The sequence below is a fragment of the Chaetodon trifascialis genome, chromosome 21 (assembly GCF_039877785.1).
Source record: "Chaetodon trifascialis isolate fChaTrf1 chromosome 21, fChaTrf1.hap1, whole genome shotgun sequence".
Classification (NCBI taxonomy): Eukaryota; Metazoa; Chordata; class Actinopteri; order Chaetodontiformes; family Chaetodontidae; genus Chaetodon; species Chaetodon trifascialis.
The window spans coordinates 10,972,887-10,990,499 of NC_092076.1; the positions used below are offsets into that span (position 1 = coordinate 10,972,887).

General features: G+C 41.9%; 2 protein-coding genes across 2 annotated transcripts; both read right to left on the reverse strand.

Annotated features, from left to right (window-relative positions):
* Positions 1–2,516: 2,516 nt before the first annotated feature.
* On the reverse strand, positions 2,517–8,053 carry pgap3 (post-GPI attachment to proteins phospholipase 3). Its single transcript, XM_070990989.1, has 8 exons — positions 7,619–8,053; positions 6,720–6,817; positions 6,407–6,559; positions 6,201–6,263; positions 5,244–5,305; positions 4,997–5,133; positions 4,672–4,876; positions 2,517–4,542 (listed from the first exon to the last, which is right to left on the reverse strand). Exons 1-8 carry the CDS (start codon positions 7,902–7,904, stop codon positions 4,479–4,481), a joined length of 1,068 nt encoding a protein of 355 aa, XP_070847090.1. The 5' UTR covers positions 7,905–8,053; the 3' UTR covers positions 2,517–4,478.
* A 4,726-nt stretch (positions 8,054–12,779) lies between these two features.
* On the reverse strand, positions 12,780–14,574 carry LOC139349405 (myosin regulatory light chain 2, skeletal muscle). The gene is made up of 5 exons (XM_070990170.1): positions 14,539–14,574; positions 13,376–13,556; positions 13,132–13,210; positions 12,973–13,021; positions 12,780–12,881 (listed from the first exon to the last, which is right to left on the reverse strand). The coding sequence occupies exons 1-5, from the start codon at positions 14,572–14,574 to the stop codon at positions 12,780–12,782; spliced, it is 447 nt and encodes a 148-aa protein (XP_070846271.1).
* Between the last annotated feature and the right edge of the window lie 3,039 nt (positions 14,575–17,613).

Consider the following 17,613-nt stretch of genomic DNA (forward strand, 5'->3'; position numbering starts at 1 on the left):
GGAAAATTTTATATGATTCATACAAAAAAAAAAAAAACACACTGGATCTCACATTTCCCCGAATGCAAGTTGATAGCTTTCATCTTCCATTTAAAACAGAATACAACTGTTTTCACAGGCTAAATCCCAACGTGGAGCAAACCGAACTTCATGTGGTAAAATGCTCCTTTAAAGAAAATGCCGAATGGCTCCTTTCAGAGTTTTATATTTGCAAATTTTTTACAAATTTCTATGCGGTTTGGGGGCTTCATCTACAATATGTAAGATGCTGTTTGATTTATAAAGGCTGTAAAATCTTAATCTGGAAAAGTGGTGGAGCAGAAGCATAATGTAGCAGAAAACTGAAGCATAAACACCTCAAAACTCTATTTAAGTACTGTACTGAGTAAATACAGCACCACACTGTTCAACATTAAACTCATGGCAATTGCATAAACCATTATCTACTATTTGTCTAATGTAACAGGACAATGGCTAAACAAAAAGGAAGGTCTGCCTATGGCCTCTATGAAGCTGTTATTTATGACTGTATTAATCATTGATTAATGGATGAATGCTTCAGAGCAATCAAGCCAGTTTTTACAGTAATCCATTCACACATATCACCTAATCCCAGATTTCATATGATGTCTGTATAAATGTTAAAAGTTATGTTGCTTCTGCTCTCAAACTTAAGCTCAATCATGGATATTCCAACACGACTTCCTTCACCGAAGTGCCACTGAATTTATAAAAGGGAAATGATTTGCGTTATGCTGCCTTGGAGCATCTTCATATTTCTCATGCCCTTCACTTCACGGTCACAAATCAGGAGTTGAAGGAGGAAGAATAAACTCCATTCATCCCAGTCTATCCGCTCTCCCCCACCCACAGTAGCCAGGGTCAGAGTCCAACCTGTTGCACAGAGCTATCAGGAAGCAACAAAAAGCTCCTCACTGAGCCACCCAGAGCACACGTCCCGGACTGTTCACATGGGCGAGTGGTCCTGGTCCTGCTTAAATGTTTGGTTCCCACAGAATAAGTCAATATGCTGCAGGCCTTCGGGGGACAGAGCCAATTCCGCACTCTGGTTGTACGATTTTCTCAGTTGTAAACGTCTGTGAAATGAATGAAGTTTTATGAGGAGTTCTCAGGCATCAAATCTTGTATAACATTTGCTGGCTCTGGAGAAACGTGCAAATCCTCATTTTAGCTATAAAAGGGTGCATTTGGAAGTCAGTTTTCTTAAAAATACACTGAAAACATGACTCCAATGACAAAAACTTGGCTACAATTGTCTATAGGACTCATTAATTGTTGGGCTCTGCATGGAAGAGGCCAGCAAATGGGTGAGAGATACTGTTTGCAAGTGAAAGAGCCCAAGAACAGCTACGACAGAGTGCAACAAAAGTCTAAATCTGCAGGCATAACACACACACAGGCCCACAGGAATCTGTCTCGGCGATACTAGAGACATAATGACAAGTCAGAGAGACTCTGGACATGTAACACTGGCACAAATGGTACAAGGTCAGCACGACCTTCAGTCTGCAATGGAAGAGGGGAGTGATGAATCAGAGACTACATGTCACTTACTGTGGAGCCACTTCTTGTGTCCTGTGCCTTGAGTTTAGTATACTGACGGAAAGGCTGAGCTTCAAGTTCTCATGCAGGTCAATTCAATGAGCAGCACAGGGAGGAAATACATTATCAGGGCTAAAAAAGGCATGATGCTAAGAAATATATTGTCATACAACAGTGGAATGTACTTCAGTGCAGATATTCATACATCAGTATTAACACTTCAGGCTGATTTGGCTGATAATACTAGTACTTTCACTAAGGTAGGTGTTTGAATGCATTGAATTACTTGTAATAAAGTATATTTACATTATTGTATTGACACTTTTACTGAAGCAAAGGATCTGAAAACTTATTCTGCCACTGAATTAAAATGAATCATGAGCAATGCATGGAGAATATAGAGCTAAGTACAAAATAAGAGCACAGAATTACACAAAGTTGTGTTGATAATGCAGAGAGCACATGTCTAAAGGTACAGTTACCCATTCAAACGTTTATCCTTAATCAGTGGTATGTAGAGGATGTTATTCCTCTTGTCTACTCATATTTATGCGTTTATTAACTGGACCGCTGACACAGATTATGGAAGAGGAGAAAAACGATGAACCGAGCCCCATTCCTTATCAACAAAGAACACTTTTATTTGTTCCATTTCTTTCAGGTTTTTTTTCTTTTTTGGTCAAACATCAGATGTGAGGTGGAGGAAAGTGCACTCAGTTGGAGAGGTGATGGTGCACAGGGCAGCAGGCAGGGGGCAGCACATGAGTGAGGGAAGAGGAGGGACGTGAACAATGAAATGATTTAAAGAGCAAAAACTTTGGAGTTGTTTTTTTTTGGTAATTCCTCTAGAAAATCTTCAACTAACTATAATGATACCAATGAAATGATTCAACAAGTTTCTTATCAGCAGACAAAGTAACATCAGCTTTGAGTTGACTATGATTTTGTGATCGTTGTTCTTTTTTTTCCCCCCAAATGGGCTGTTCTTGTTTTAGCTTTTATATATTTATTGTCATAAATGGGCCCCAGACACCATTTGATGAAGGCCAGAGCTTAATAAATATTACTACATACATCTGAGAATATAAACTATTTTGACCTATAACAAATAGAATATACACTTTAAGTGTCTTCTCTCATAAGGCCAGTATTTCTGCCACAATTTCAGGAATCTTTTTGCCACCCAAACCAATGACAACCTCTCCATGACTTCCATCCTGGTCTTCCCCCACCCCCATCACAGGCTGTCAGCAAAGCTAAATTTACCCGTCGTCTCACACACATTCACGCAGCAAACCTCCAACATATACACTGTATGTATACACACGCGCACACACACTCTGTGACACATCAGTAGTTTTACAAAAGGATCAAGCACAATCTAGCTCTCTCTCTCTCGCTCACACACACACAGTGATTCAGTTCATGACGGCAAAAACAACACAATGTCAAATCAAGGCAACGTGTACACACGTACTGGTCATTGTTCACATTCTCACACAGAAATACAAAGGCATGGGCAAAATTTCAAGCACAAAAATGCATGGAAATGCACAGACACACACATAAAGTGCACATATGGAAGGGAAACTCTGAGGAATGAAGACATACATGGTATGACTTCAAGAGTTTTGGTGCCAACTGTGAGGGAAAAAAAGATTTGATTACAAAAAAGAAACATGAGCACTGACATGCAGTGTGGAAGGCAGACATGGAGGGAAATAAATGGAGCATTTGACATGATTTCATCATTTAACAGTGTTCTGTAAAGCAGCTGGTTGTGTGTGTGTGCCATTCTGGGGATTATTACAGCAAGAAATGCAACCAAATCAAAAAAAAAATAAAAAATGGGTGTCAAACAAACACCTAAACACTCATTCACACACACACACCGTCTAACCCCAGAGTTAAATCTGAAACAAACAAACAAAAAAAAAAGCCCGCAGCTTCCTGTTGCAGCTTATTGATCCCAGCTCAATCATTTTCTCCTTTTCTCACACTAAAAGGCAATCCAGGTGAATAAAAACAACAGTTTATGATCATCAGGCATATCCCACCCAAATTCAAAATCAAGTAAAACCGTCAACAGAACAAAGCACAAACTGGCCGACAACAACAAAAGGGTTTAAAACTAAAGGCAGCTGATGAAAATGAAAATCTGAACTTCTAATGAAGAGAAAAAACAGAGGCACAACAATAAAGGTGCAATAGTGAGAAAAAAAAGAAGAGACACAGTCAGCTAGAATAGCTTCCAAACATAACCCCCCCCCCCTTCCCCACCTCTCTAGAACAATCTACTGGCAGCCCCTCCCTTCACAAGGGGCACCTCTCTGTGTCCACCAGTCCACTTTTGGCACATATGGACCCGACACATGCTGGATCAAAACGGAGCATATGATGACGGCCTGGCAAAGGGATTTGGTGCCATCTATTGTCAGCCATGACACACTGCCATTCGTGCAGAGCCAAGCGTGTTGGACTTCCAAGAGGCTGGTGAGAGTCTAATCATGGGTTCAGGGGATCAATTTCAGAAGTACCTGAGAGTCGAAAGAAACACTACGTATCCCAATTGGAAGTCAGTAAACTGGGTTTGCTATGGGAGAATACAAAACCTTCATCCCGTTTTGCAGTTACAACAAATGACAAAAGAACTGTAGAGCACACATCAGTACAAGGCAATGTCAAGTAGAGCAAGCATCAGCTGTGATAAATCTAAAAGAAGAGAGAAATTACCCCCAAATGAATAAAGAAAAAAAAAAAGATTAGAGGAAGAAAAATGTAAACAAAGTCTACTTTGATGGAAGTCAGTGTGGTGTCATGCATGTCATCTGGGAGGCTGAGCTACTTCCGTGTTCGGGTGCCCTGATTGGAGAAGTGAGAGGGTGTAGGCATGGTGAAGAGGCGATGAGCTCCTCCTACTCGACTTTGACACCCATCTTCTCTGTGTTTAGCAGGTAGAGGCTGTCGTCTATCAGGAAACTGGAGGGAGAATGGAGCAAGGATCATTTAAGAGGTATTCATCCACACACGCCTCAAACGTTTCTCTCCCGCTTTGATGACACTACAGGAAAGCTGTGAAACAAAGGCAGAGCAGGTGAGCGGACCCACCTGTAGAACAGGAAGTGGACCGGTATGGTGCTGAGGTGCCACACAGCGTGAGCATCTAAGATCCAGAGCATTGGGGGGAAGTCCAGCAGCTCCAGCAGGGCCAGACCATGAAGCAGCACCACCACCAAGCCACACTTCCACCAGTATGGCAGGGTCCGCCGGTTCTGCCAGCACCAACACAGCCACCACAGGAGGTTCACCATGCCTTTAAAGACACATTTGAAGGACAAGGCACCAGATAAGAGTCATCTTAAGACTGTAGATCAGTTCCTAGAAATATCAACCACATATGAGCTTCAATGGGACTTTGGAGCATTTTCTGTACCGATGCTGGCGTTAGCAGCCATGTTGTAGCCATAGTCGAAACTGACAAAGGTCAAGTAGGACACATGAGAGGTAAAGGCCAAGATGAGCAGGACTCCCACCATGCTGGACACCCCGGGTCTCCTCAGGCCCAATGTTCTGACGAAGAGAGGGGGGAAGCAGTGAGAGCAGAAACAACATTTATATTCTACATTAACCATGAGTCCTAGAAGATTTATTTGTTTGAAAACTCCTTTTTTAGAGCTCACCTGACACAGCACAGGTAGATCGAGTACAGAACGACAGCTGTAGCACAGAAATAGTCCATTTTCTGAAAGAGACCAACACGCACAGACAAAAAGAGACTTACTGATGACACAAATCAACACCAAGACCAAGAGACAAAGACTTGTGTCTGTTGCATGTTACAGACAATATACTGCACACAGCTGGAGGGCTTGTCAGTAATGGCATTAGGGTGTTACTGATTAGCTAAGCTTGTTAGCCAATAAACAGAAAAAGACTCATCTCAGGAGGTGGTCTGGCAGATGGAAAGATATTTTAGCAGTTCTACACTTCACCAACAATAAAGCTGCGACAAGTGGGGTTTGTTATATTTAATTAACGCTGAATGAAGTGACTAAATGTGAAAAAGTTGCTTTTAGCTGTGCTCAGCTTTTGGGTCCCTGGTCTGCATCCATACACACAGCCATCAGCTGCTGTCAGCGCACAACTCAACACATCCCTCTCAGGAGTGAGAGCCTCCTGTCTCTCTGAGCTCCGCCATCCCTCTCCATATTTTCACATCTAACTCTGTGTCAAGTTTAAATGAAGTGTGTTTTAACAATGATAAAATTATCACTTTTGTAAATGGAGTCTGGTGGCTTAGGCGAGAGCGATATAGCAGCAATCCGTGGTTAAACAAAAAGGATCTTACTCTTTCACAGAAGTCTGTCTCTGTAGAGATCCTTATCATAATGCTGTCAGACATTTAGAATAACAATCTGATCCTGTCAGTGGCAAAAACAATCACTTTTAGTGGATGAACATTTATGGTGTGCAAACACGCAGAGGGATTACATCGCAGCCTGCTTCGCTGCTGCCGGCAGCTGTGCTCACACTCAATACTTGACCAGTTTCAAAAATTGCTGTCTCCATTAGTCACTTGGGCTCAAACGAGGGAAAATAGGGCCATAACTCTAATCTAGGCAGTCAACAACTGTTACCTCAGTAAGATAGGTGTCCCGGGTGTGAAACACTGTGGACCAGAACCAGGCATTAAGAGACACCTAAAGAAAGACAGACTCTTGTTAAATAAGCATGGTAAAACTGCCATGACATGAGTATCAAGTCACGGTAGTACTGGTGTATTTATTGTGTAAATTCTTTCCTTTTCTCCATCTCACTCTGACAGACGCAGAATTGGACTCACCAGAGAGAAGGCGTTGATGGTGTGGTACATGGGGCTCTGGCGTGGCACCGTGCTCCGATAGCGCAGCAGCATGAGAAGGCAAGCCACGCCGTTAAGCAGAGAGGCCAGGGCAGACGCTGGCTCCTCAAAACACAGGAAGCGCGCAAATGGCCACTATGCAAAATAACAGAAATCACTCATTATTGGACTCAAATCACAAGCCAATGCTGAACAGATTATATCGCTCTTTTGGAGGACAGAACTCAGCTTCAGGTGAGGTTATACGATGAAGCTTGGTGTGACACACATTCTGGCCTCTGTAAGGAGCACAGACCTTGCCATGGAACTGCGGGACCCTGTACCCCTCGGCCTGGTATAGCCCCACGGTGGTCCACATGCACTGATAGCGACAGTCATCACGACATGTCCAACCTAGAACAAAGGAACAGAGGGAGAGCAGCTGAGGACATGAACAGATACCAACATAGGTCAAAGGGTCAAACTCAGTACAAATATTCAACAATAAAATAGATCTGGAGGATATTTTGACTAACTGTACAAAACTGAAACAATTAGACAAATGACAGACAAGTATAGATTTTGAATACTGTTCTAAAAAACAGGCATTTCAAGATGTCTCCTTTGTGCTTTGGGAAATTATTATGTGCTTTGTTCACTGTTTTCTGACCTTTTCTAGATCACGCAGGAAGTAATGGGCAGACTAATCAACAGAATGAATGGCAGCCCTGAAATGTGCTCTCCTTGTCTGCAGCTGGAGAAAAGGGCACAGTGTCTCCTCTCTGGCTGGATGAACCTGTAGCAATTCCTTCCCTCTTGTGTAAAATTTTCAACTGGCGATTAGATGATGAGCTGTTGTTTTCAAACCCCAGACGATACAACAGGCCTTTCGTGACACCTGCACAGCAGGAAAAACTGGCTTTCAACTTTACTGCAACTTACGCTGATACTGTGTCCCACAGGTTGAAACAGTATCACCCATCATGAAACGCCAAAAGTCAGGGAAAATACAGCGTTAAAAGTCACACTGCAGCCGTGACATACTGTACAAAGCAGCTACTGAATGTTAACTACTAGCAAAGACAGTCGAATTCGGCGAATGCTACAACATAGCCAGATATAATATTGCTAAGTGAGTACACTGTTGAGAAATGTAGCTACAGACTGCTAGCAAGCTAGGTTAGCTTAACTTACCTGACAACAACAACAACTCACCTGTCAGCGCCATGTACTGCGGCTGGGCAGACTGAAAGCCCCGCAGCCGAGCTCCGGTGCAGTTGGTCCGGACACACTGCTTCACACAGTCTCGGTAAACCGGCTCCTTGTCGCCTTGAGAGGACTGTACACTGGTCACCGACACTAGAAGCAGGACGACAGTGGCAACAGCGGCGAGTCTGACAGATGTGCAGCGGGGTAACGCTGAGGCCATGGTGGTGGGTCTCGGCCTGTCAGAACTCACAAAGGCACGGCGGGACGACAGCGGCATCGATGGCTTCCACATCCGACGGTCCACATTACCAGACTGCCATTCCTCGTTTGTGGCGACAAACTGGGCCTGAAATGTTTCACGGTTACAGTAGCGTTTGTCCACTGTTGCCCTGCTCTGTGCTCAGGGTCAAGTTTCACACTCACGCAACGTTTCCGGGATCCATTACCAAAATAAAACACTCATCGGTGGACGTTTGTGGAAGCTTTTGTTTTCTGTGATAAAACAACACGGATATCGTATCATCTTTGTGCGGTCTGATCTTTTTAGCTTCGAGAAATATGTTTTTTGTTTTGTTTGCCTTGTTGTTTGATAAATTCAGTAAAGGTTCTGTAGAGGAACATTTCGGTGTTTTTTATTTTGAAAACAGAACATTTCGTTACTGTTACCTTTACTTCCTCTTTTGCCTGCGTCACTATGTCACGTGATTTATTGATCTCTTGATTTTTGTACGTTAACTATATCGATTTTATCGATGTAATTTTTCGCTTATAAGAACAACATCACTAATAATTCTAATAATAATAGTAGTAGTAGTAGTAGTGGTGGTAGTAGTAGTATTATATAATAATATAATTATATATAATAATAATAATAATATTATATAATAATAGTATTATATCATTTGCTAAATTAAATTAGCAATAATAACTAGATTTAAATAAGAAACAAGAAATAAGATAATAAAAGACAGGCATATAAAACAAGAATAAAGGAGTTAATATCTAAGTGGAGTAAACCCCACAAAAAACCTCTACGATACACATGCTGATACACAATTGATAAGATGCCACATCGAAAGTGTAGCTACTATATAGACTAATATATGTCTTCCCTATTGTGGAAAATGTCACTTGCTTAGAATATGCAATTCTTTTCTTGGTGTCTAACTCATCACATGCATTCATCACCACAGCCTGTCAACATCAGTATTTTGCAAATGGTATGATGTTGTCTTTAAGCCAAATGAAGTGGTGACTACTGACAGATGTCAATACTATTTCCTATATTGCGGTAGCAACAGATAACTTCTTAATAACACCTAGTGAATAAAACACAACATGTATTTATTGGATCAGTTTCACTTCCTGGGCATATTACATGGTTAGGTAATTGTATACATGTACTGAAAGAGGAAACCTCCCTCACAGCTGATGTTATTTCAGGAAACACATTTAAGACTAAAGATGAAAACAGAAAGAAGACATATAACAGCGTTAACTTCTTTTATTTTAATCCACACTGTTGCAATACAAAGAGCGGTTACAATTACCTTATTATTAACAGAAAAAAGACATTCTTCCTCCACGCTTATGATAAAAAAGTTACATTAATATCTTTTGTATAGTTGAGCACACTGTTTTAAAAGGCAGACAGATTTTGACATCCAAATGTCTTCATCACTACAGTTTGATTACATCTTGTACTCTATATGGACGATACATTGGAAATAGACAATATTCCCTAAATGTTGAAATGACCAACACACCCTAAGAAAACAACAATTTTACAATCATGAAAATAAAAATAAAATGAGATCATTTCCATACCATGCAGTCCCATCAATTGATACAACTAGGAAGGTTGCTTATTAAAAGAGTTTGTGGTATATTTGCTCATTCACACCTGCATATATTACAGCATAAAATCTGACAACCCAGTAGGTTTCCCTCTGCATCAGCTTTTTGAAAAATAGTCCAACTTATCTTCCATGTGTTTGTGAACTTCAGATATCAAACTATCTCCTGACGAACTAGATTAATATAATATAATATAATATAATATAATATAATATAATATAATATAATATAATATAATATAATATAATATAATATAATATAATATAATTAGGTTAAACAGCAGTTAGCTATGATAAATGTGGTGATAGATGCATTATTACACTCTCACAAAATATCGGCAAGTAAAAGCTGAAAAGACAAAGCAGGGGTCGCATGAGGTTCATTTCTGTTTCCAACATTTCAGCCAGTTGAGTTTTCCCACATTGTTCAAATGCAGGATATGAGAAACTACATATGCGACTGCAGTGATGCGCATCACTGGAATCACCAAAAGACAATGAAAGGTATTTCCATTCAAGCTCAGAAAGCAGGACACCAACATAGCAGTTACTGGAGGAACATAGGAAATAAAGGTAATGACAAAGTTGTTGATAACAATCTGCAGGGCCTTCTTCTTCTGGGGGTGAATAGCTCTTCCTCCAGGGCTCGATCTATTCAGGGTCCAAAGGACACAGGAGCCACAAAATCCAATAACGGGGAGAGTCCAAACAAAAACCAAGATAGGGATGATGTTAGTCAAAAGTCTATCACGTACAGTGGCGAAATAACAGCCATAAAGGATGGTCACAATCCAGACACCAACAGCCATCAGGACCCGGGGAGTCAGACTCTTTTTTGCCCGATAGATAACTGGATGAAGCACAGCTATGTAACAGTCCAGACAGACACAGGTCATGAAGAGAGGCCTCCCACACAAATTGAATGAATACAAGAAGGAAATAAATGTGTGAAACACCATGTTTCTCCCATGTATATAGTTATACGTCTCTGGTTGAAGAAAGACCAAATAAACCCCATCCATGACAGTGAGATTTAAAATGAAGACATCAATGGGCGAGAACGGGATTCCTTTTCTTCGTTTCTGAAACAAGTCCAAAAGTATGGCAACAGCTGCAGGAAACCCAAAAACAAAGCAAAGTATAGTGATGACTGTCCAGAGCATAATGTTGTCCACTTGGTCTTGACACAGCAGGGTGATATCAGCTGTTGCATTGTGGTAGTCAGTGCTGTTACTTAACCAAGACATTTAGATTTGTAGAGATGCTGTTGCTAAAAGAATGCACTACCAGACGGTCTTATTAATCAAGTTAGAACAGCAACTGAAAGAGTCGACCTCTCGCTATGAGTAAAACCACTGCATGACCTGCAGCTTTTGAGAACGTTCTCTTGATTTGAATAATATAGGTGCAGTGGTTGCAAACCACCATGGTCTGTCACGTCTCTCAACGTACATCAGTTTTCCAGTCAGATTTGAATTAGTTTTACTGTAAAATCAGGACGTGACATTGCATAACATTGCATCTGATGTGTTTTATATGTTTTCAGGCACAGTTTCATATGACGAACTCTGTAAGAACGTGACAAAACAGACACACTTTGAAATCCAGGTTAGATTAAGTTAATTCTTGATTTTTTAAATTCATTTATTTATTTATTTATTTTATATTCATTCATAGACGCCAGAAACCTGAACAGTTTTTCCCAAAAGGCCTTCACTCTCTGTTTACTCTCCTCCACACACACACACACACACACACACACACACACACACACACACACACACACACACACACACACACAGACACACACACACACACACACACACACACACACACACACACACACACACACACACACACACACACACACTGTATGGTGCAGTACCACTCCTATTGCAAGAGATGCAATATGTGCAAATGTAACATAATGCAGCATATTTATTATTCCTGACTTGCAAACAAATGCCAAACACTATATGTAGCATAATGTGTCAGATTTTATTCTTCTCAACTGTATGTAATTCTTTTATTTAACTTCCTCTGACTTCTAGCACATTGTACATTGTACATGTGGTGAATGAAGTAATTCTGATTGTTTATCTAATATTGGCCATTTTGGCCTTCCATACAAGGCATGCCTGCTTTCACGTTTTCACATTGAGTCAGCGGAACTGCTGTGTATACTCTCCGAGTGAGAGAGTTTACCTTAGCAGCAGATGTTGTGTCTGAATCCGGCAACCCTTCATTCTCTTTGCCAAACACTGGAAAAACTACAGTTTCGAAATCTCAACCATAACTTGCGCTCTTAAATCAAATTTGAAGCTCGATTAAGCTTCACTATATACATATAACAGTCAGTGTGCAGTCAGTGGTCTACAGGCCTGTCCAAAGTCAACCAGCAGCGCTATCACCCACACCCCCACTTAAACCAACAGACACAGTGTCATACGAAAGATAGTGGATTTTATTTGTACTTCTTTATTAGTTACAGGCACAGTCACAACAACAGGAGAGAAACAGCGGCGAGAGGGAGGAAGAAGAGTCATATGCAAAGATGTTTTACTTTTGTTTATTTCATCCCTGCCTCCCACTCACCATCTTTCACCATCTCTTTCTCTGTTTACAAGATTTAAAAAAAAATCATGCTTTCCTGTTTTCCCTGCAACTTTTCCTTTCGTAGCTGTGTTTAAAAGGAGAGACAGACTAAAAAGAGAGGGGTAGGCAAACTATTATAGTACAGTACTCCCACTCTTTTACTGTTCATTCTCCCTAATGCAAACAAAGGGACAAATCCATTAAACACTCTGTGTCAGGTTGAGACTAACAGACCATGTGGGTCAGACTGCTTACTTGTTTCAAGCAAGTACTGTGCTTGCACCACAGCACCCAAGAGACACTGTTTACTGACTGCTGTATACACTGGACTGCATATGCATACACGCTGTTTGTAGGTATGATGCACGCACTGTTGGCCTCAACACGGAGGGACAGGATGAGTAATGGGAAGAAAAGGAGGAGGAACAACAGGCAGGGATAGAGATAGAGAAAATGTTTCAGTGCCACAAGATTATTTTTATTGAAAATAATCCCATGATCCCCTGTTGGTGCTCACACTCAAACACCCCCACAGCCATCAGTCCTCTCACTGAGTATCTCAATAAAGGAGACAAGTCTTTCGTAGTGAGCTGGCAAGTGGAAAGAGCGGGCCGGGGCGCGAAAGCGTGCAAGGAAGCGTTGGAGAAGGGGGGAGTGAGTAGATGGTGCGGCAAGTATGGGTTTGAACGGAGGTAGAGATCTCAAGAGAGGGGGATTTACTCCTCCTTTTCCTCTCCGTGTGTGATGACGTAGCAGATGTTCTTGTAGTCCACATTGCCAGCCACATCAGGGGGGAAAGCAGCCCACAGGTTGGTCATCTGCAGAGGAAGGATTAAAGAAACGTCTTACAACCCTGAACAACTCATGACAAACTGTGAATATGAGCGAGACAAAGACCGAGCGGCTCACCTCCTCGGCGGTGAACCTGTCGCACTGGGTGGTCAGGAGCTCTTCAAGGCTGGAGAGGGGATGTGGAGAAAAATGAATTTCAGAAGGTCTGTCTTGAGTGAAGAATGTGCCACAAAGAGCTCAGACTTGTTGCGATAAGTTAAAAGAAGAAGCCCTTACAATTCCTTCTTGATGGAGCCAGTGCCCTCGGGGTCCAGGACCTTGAAAGCGCTCACGATAACGTCCTCTGGATCAGCACCTATGAGAGCAAAAGCAGTCAATTAGTCTCAGTTATAAAGGATAAAAAACAGGTAGAGAATGAATAACATAAATGTATTACTTATGATGCTAAACAATGCATGAAATACGACAAAAAGCGACAAGCAAGGGAGGTTTGAACAGTGTGAGTTCAGTGTCAACGCACCCTTCAGCTTCTCGCCGAACATGGTCAGGAAGACAGTGAAGTTGATGGGGCCGCTGGCCTCCTTCACCATGGCCTCAAGCTCCTCATTCTTCACATTCAGTTGGCCCATGGTGGCCAGCACGTCCCTGAGGTCGTCCTTGCTGATGATGCCATCTCTGTTCTGGTCGATGATTGTGAAAGCCTGCCGGGGACACAGTTAGGTAAGAGAGGAGAGGTCAGTCAGTGGATAGAAAAAAGGAAATTGTCCTTAATTCGTTGCTCTGGTTGACATTCAGAAGCCCTCAAACTATAAAGAACAATACAACTAATTAAAGGAGAGGAAACTGAGAACCTCACATTTCTCACAAGTCCTTGTCATAAGACTGGCTTAAGATGATTATTTGTGTGAGACAGTCAGCTGACATCAACTTGTAAATGTGGAGCTGTTTTCCACCTCTCTTTCCACATAGCTGGGCGTAGCACCCGGTGAAACCAAAGATGGCATTGCAAACCTTTTGGGACTTGGCAGCTGGTCGGCCACTTGTCTTTCTAAGGTGTTAAAATGGTCTCGGAATGTCAGACAAGCCCCTTGCGATATTTAAGGAGAAGGTATTGATTACAGCTGTCACCCCCACCTCCTCCATTTTTCTGCCTTGTCGCTGAATCTTCTGACCCTGTCCCCAATGTTACTTCACCCTCCAAAGGGTCAGCGAAGCCAGTGTTGCCATTGTATTCTCTTTTCTTCATACCTGTATACTCTTCCCCTTTCTCTTCCTTAAATGTAGACTCAACTTTAGGTGCAGAGACCTCTAAATCTTTCTTGTTCTTTCCACCCTGAGCCTGTCTTTCCTGCTTTGATTAATGTCACAGCCCACCAGCTGCTGGGAGGCATTCCTGTGGGGTCACAAAGCGAGTGTTTTGAGTCTTTGAGGAGGATTACTGAGCTCACCCGGGGGAGAGGTAGCTGCTGTCATCAGAAAACTCAGATTTACTGTCCTGTCGTGCTGATGAGGACATTTTTGCTGTCACGCAGTCAGCCTGATCATGTCTATATCATCGTGTCACTGTTAAGGTCAAATGATTCCTGGAGTCAACAGATATATGAGGGTCTCAGTCTGCCTTAATTTGTATGACTACAGAACTTCAGCTTTGAAGTGCACAAGATGTGATGAAGAAAACTTTACCTCCTTGTACTCCTGGATCTGGCTCTGCTCAAACATGGAGAACACATTGGAGGATCCACCCTCACCCTGCTGCTGTCTCCTCTTGGCCTTCTTGGGTGCCTGTGAAATGATGGAAGATGAGATATACTTCAAATTTACAAAACATCACCCAAGCAGACTTCACTATAAGACGCAGTGATCCTGGCTATAGGATGCCCTGTGTGAGGTCAAAAAGGAATGGACACAAAGGAGTCCTAATTTGCTTAGTTTAGTAACATCTATATCCATATTATGGCTAAGATAAATTAAAGAATACTCTAAAAAGCTTCATTAAACCACTTTATCTGGTGGCTTTTGCCAAATTGCCCATTTTGTTTCTGTCACCCAATTTAGTGGGTACGGTACTATACAATAGCTTTGGGGACTACAAGAATAAACCAGTGATCCCAAAAATTTTCAGTTTTTCATCACGGTTAAGCTTTGAGATGTTAGCCAAACTTTAGCTCAAGGCAGCAGATAAGAACTAGAACTGGATCCAAATCCACAGTTTGGTAGGCTCTGTTCAAGAGACTCCTACAACTCTGCTTCACGAGCTGCTGGTAATCCAGAAAGCAAATGTTTCAGGGATGCTTTCATCTCATCAGTTTAGTGTCAAGAAGCTCCAACATCCCTACAGACCTCCAAGGAACATGGCCACACTCACCATCTCTCAAGTTTGTGGGGTTGTTGTTGGTCAAGAAGAGAAGCCTACGCCAAAGCCGATGTGACTGACATGTAAGAGCCGGACCCTTGGGGCCTTATATACTAGCCCACAGGGGGCTAACTTTAGCCACACCATCAGGTTTGGCAGGGAAACAGAGCTTAGGGAAACTAAGAGAAAGAGGGAGGAGCGAGAAGGTGGCGGGTCGGATCGGCTTACCAATGCTCCAAAATAGGTCCCAGGAGTCTTGGAATGAGGTGAATTCAATGCCAACACACAAGCCTCACTTTGGTGCCATCTGTGGACTAATATGGCAAAACTGACAGACAGGGAAAGCTGCGGGACAACTGAACCGACCCCCTACCCCTCTTCTTCCTCTTTTTGACACACTGGCAGTCTTTGTTGTGGCTATTTTTGTTTCCTTTATATCCACCGTGAGAGAACAAAACCCGGGTTATGATGTTGTTGCTTTACTCCCTTGATACTCACACATATGGTATTAACAGTAATTAACAACCCTCACACACTCAAGGTGCCAACATCCAGTCCCAGTTAACATATCCTGAAGTCATCACCAGTCTAAATGATAGGTTTGATCTGAGCTTAGTGCCTGCTTCCAGATTAACGGTGGCCAGCAGGGTGTAAAAACAGCCATGCATCTTGAAAACGGTTGGATGATGGCCCAGTTCCAGCGATGGCACACGACCACTAGACGTCTAGAAAAAGTGACCTTGCATCAATTAGAAAGACCAACAGTCCCTTGGATATAGGAAATATTTTGTGGAATTGCTGTACGTCTAAATTCTGAAACAAATAAAAATAAAATCGAGACCACATTCTACACAAACAAAATCAGACCCTCTACGAACTATTCACATGCATTGCGTTCACACTTCTAAAGGTGGCCTGTTGGTGTCTTTTTCATGCCGTTTCATTGTTTTGTGCAGTTTAGAAGTGCAAACTGTCATACACAGAGAGAAAAGAAAGAATTATGTTTCATAGCATATGACAGAGTAGCTAATTTCTCATCTCTCTCTGTAATATGGGGCAATGTGATAATAATTTGCATATGTGGTGAAACAGCACATGATGATTGGCTTAAAAGAGCTGCTTTCCCACCATGGGCGCACTAATTTAGGTTGCTCCTGGTGGTTCCCAGTATAGTTGCTTTAGAAAAGGAAGACTGGCCCACCCACTGGACTCCATATATGAGCTCCATAGGCTGCCATCAATCACACCACTGTACAGCTAAGGTATGTATTGGGATCAAGCACCAGCATGAAGTGATACTGCTCCTTCACTCATGTGTAGACCTCTGAATTTACATGGCAAAATATGGCCTAATTTTTCTAAAGTGGTCACTGATAGATGACTTTTTTAAAAAGTATTCTGGGTGTTTATTCTGTGATTTATATTTATATTGGGATTTTATCTGATCCAAGATCAGACCCCTGATTATCTAAGATCAGAGAGAATCATTTGCAGAGAAGCGAGCAGAAGTTAAATCCGACGAGAAGATTGCCGCCAACAGCACAGCAGCCACTTCAAGTATGGGCTTGAAGGTGAAAAGAGAGACAGAGGAGAAAGAGACCAAGCTCTGTCAAAGACCATAAAAACAAGACAGCTGTAGAGACTGAAATAGCGCTGCCCGCCCCCCTCCCCCAATTCTCTTTCTCAGCCATTTTGACTCTGCTAAAATTCGACAGATTTCACCTTTCTTGGCCTGCTTTGCCCCCGTACAACCATGGGTCCTTTTTTACCCCCACAATCATTAGCCTGCTTTTAAGTGATTTGTAGTGATTAATTCACTCTTATATAGACAAACTGGACAATTAAGTGATTAATAACATTTGACAACAGGGCTTGGTATCACACCTCAATGCATTTTTGGTGTCAAGCAAGAAAGATGCCATCCTGGTAATCCTGATTATTCCCTAATCAGATAGGTCCACGTTTCTAAGCTTGTTCAGCTGTTTGTATTTTGGCAATATTACATACAGCTGAGCCTTTTCGAAAAGCATGGCAGTATATCTCAATGCTATCAGGAAAAAGTATCATTTCAAATCAAATCTAGTATCACAAACTTTCATACCATGATCACAGAAGATCCTCCACTCTGATTGGCTGACAGGTGTGGATTAATGTCTGGTAACTGGACAGCAGAACCAGAGACGTATGCAGTTCTAAAATTAAGGCACCAGTATTAACCTTTTCATTCATATAAATATTTTACTGCAATATTACTACAGTTTTTGGCCAGTGGCCCAACAGGTAGACTGGATGATAGAGTAAAGCAGCTAAAGGTAGAGGAGACACAAATCAATTAGACAGATCAAGTGGTGTTAGTGTGTGACCTTTTGTTCACATTAAGAAATCACTTCACTGGAATAAGGAGC

Coding starts and splice junctions, on each gene's coding strand:
- LOC139349405 (XM_070990170.1), bottom strand. CDS start 14,574: ATGTTTGAGCAGAGCCAGATCCAGGAGTACAAGGAG. Junction 13,211..13,375: donor GTTCGGCGAGAAGCTGAAGG/GTGCGTTGACAC, acceptor TTGCTCTCATAG/GTGCTGATCCAGAGGACGTT. Junction 12,882..12,972: donor ACAGGTTCACCGCCGAGGAG/GTGAGCCGCTCG, acceptor CTTCCTCTGCAG/ATGACCAACCTGTGGGCTGC.
- pgap3 (XM_070990989.1), bottom strand. CDS start 7,904: ATGTGGAAGCCATCGATGCCGCTGTCGTCCCGCCGTGCCTTTGTGAGT. Junction 6,818..7,618: donor GCAGTACATGGCGCTGACAG/GTGAGTTGTTGT, acceptor CCTTTGTTCTAG/GTTGGACATGTCGTGATGAC. Junction 5,134..5,243: donor ATCTACCTGTGCTGTGTCAG/GTGAGCTCTAAA, acceptor TCTCTTCGTCAG/AACATTGGGCCTGAGGAGAC.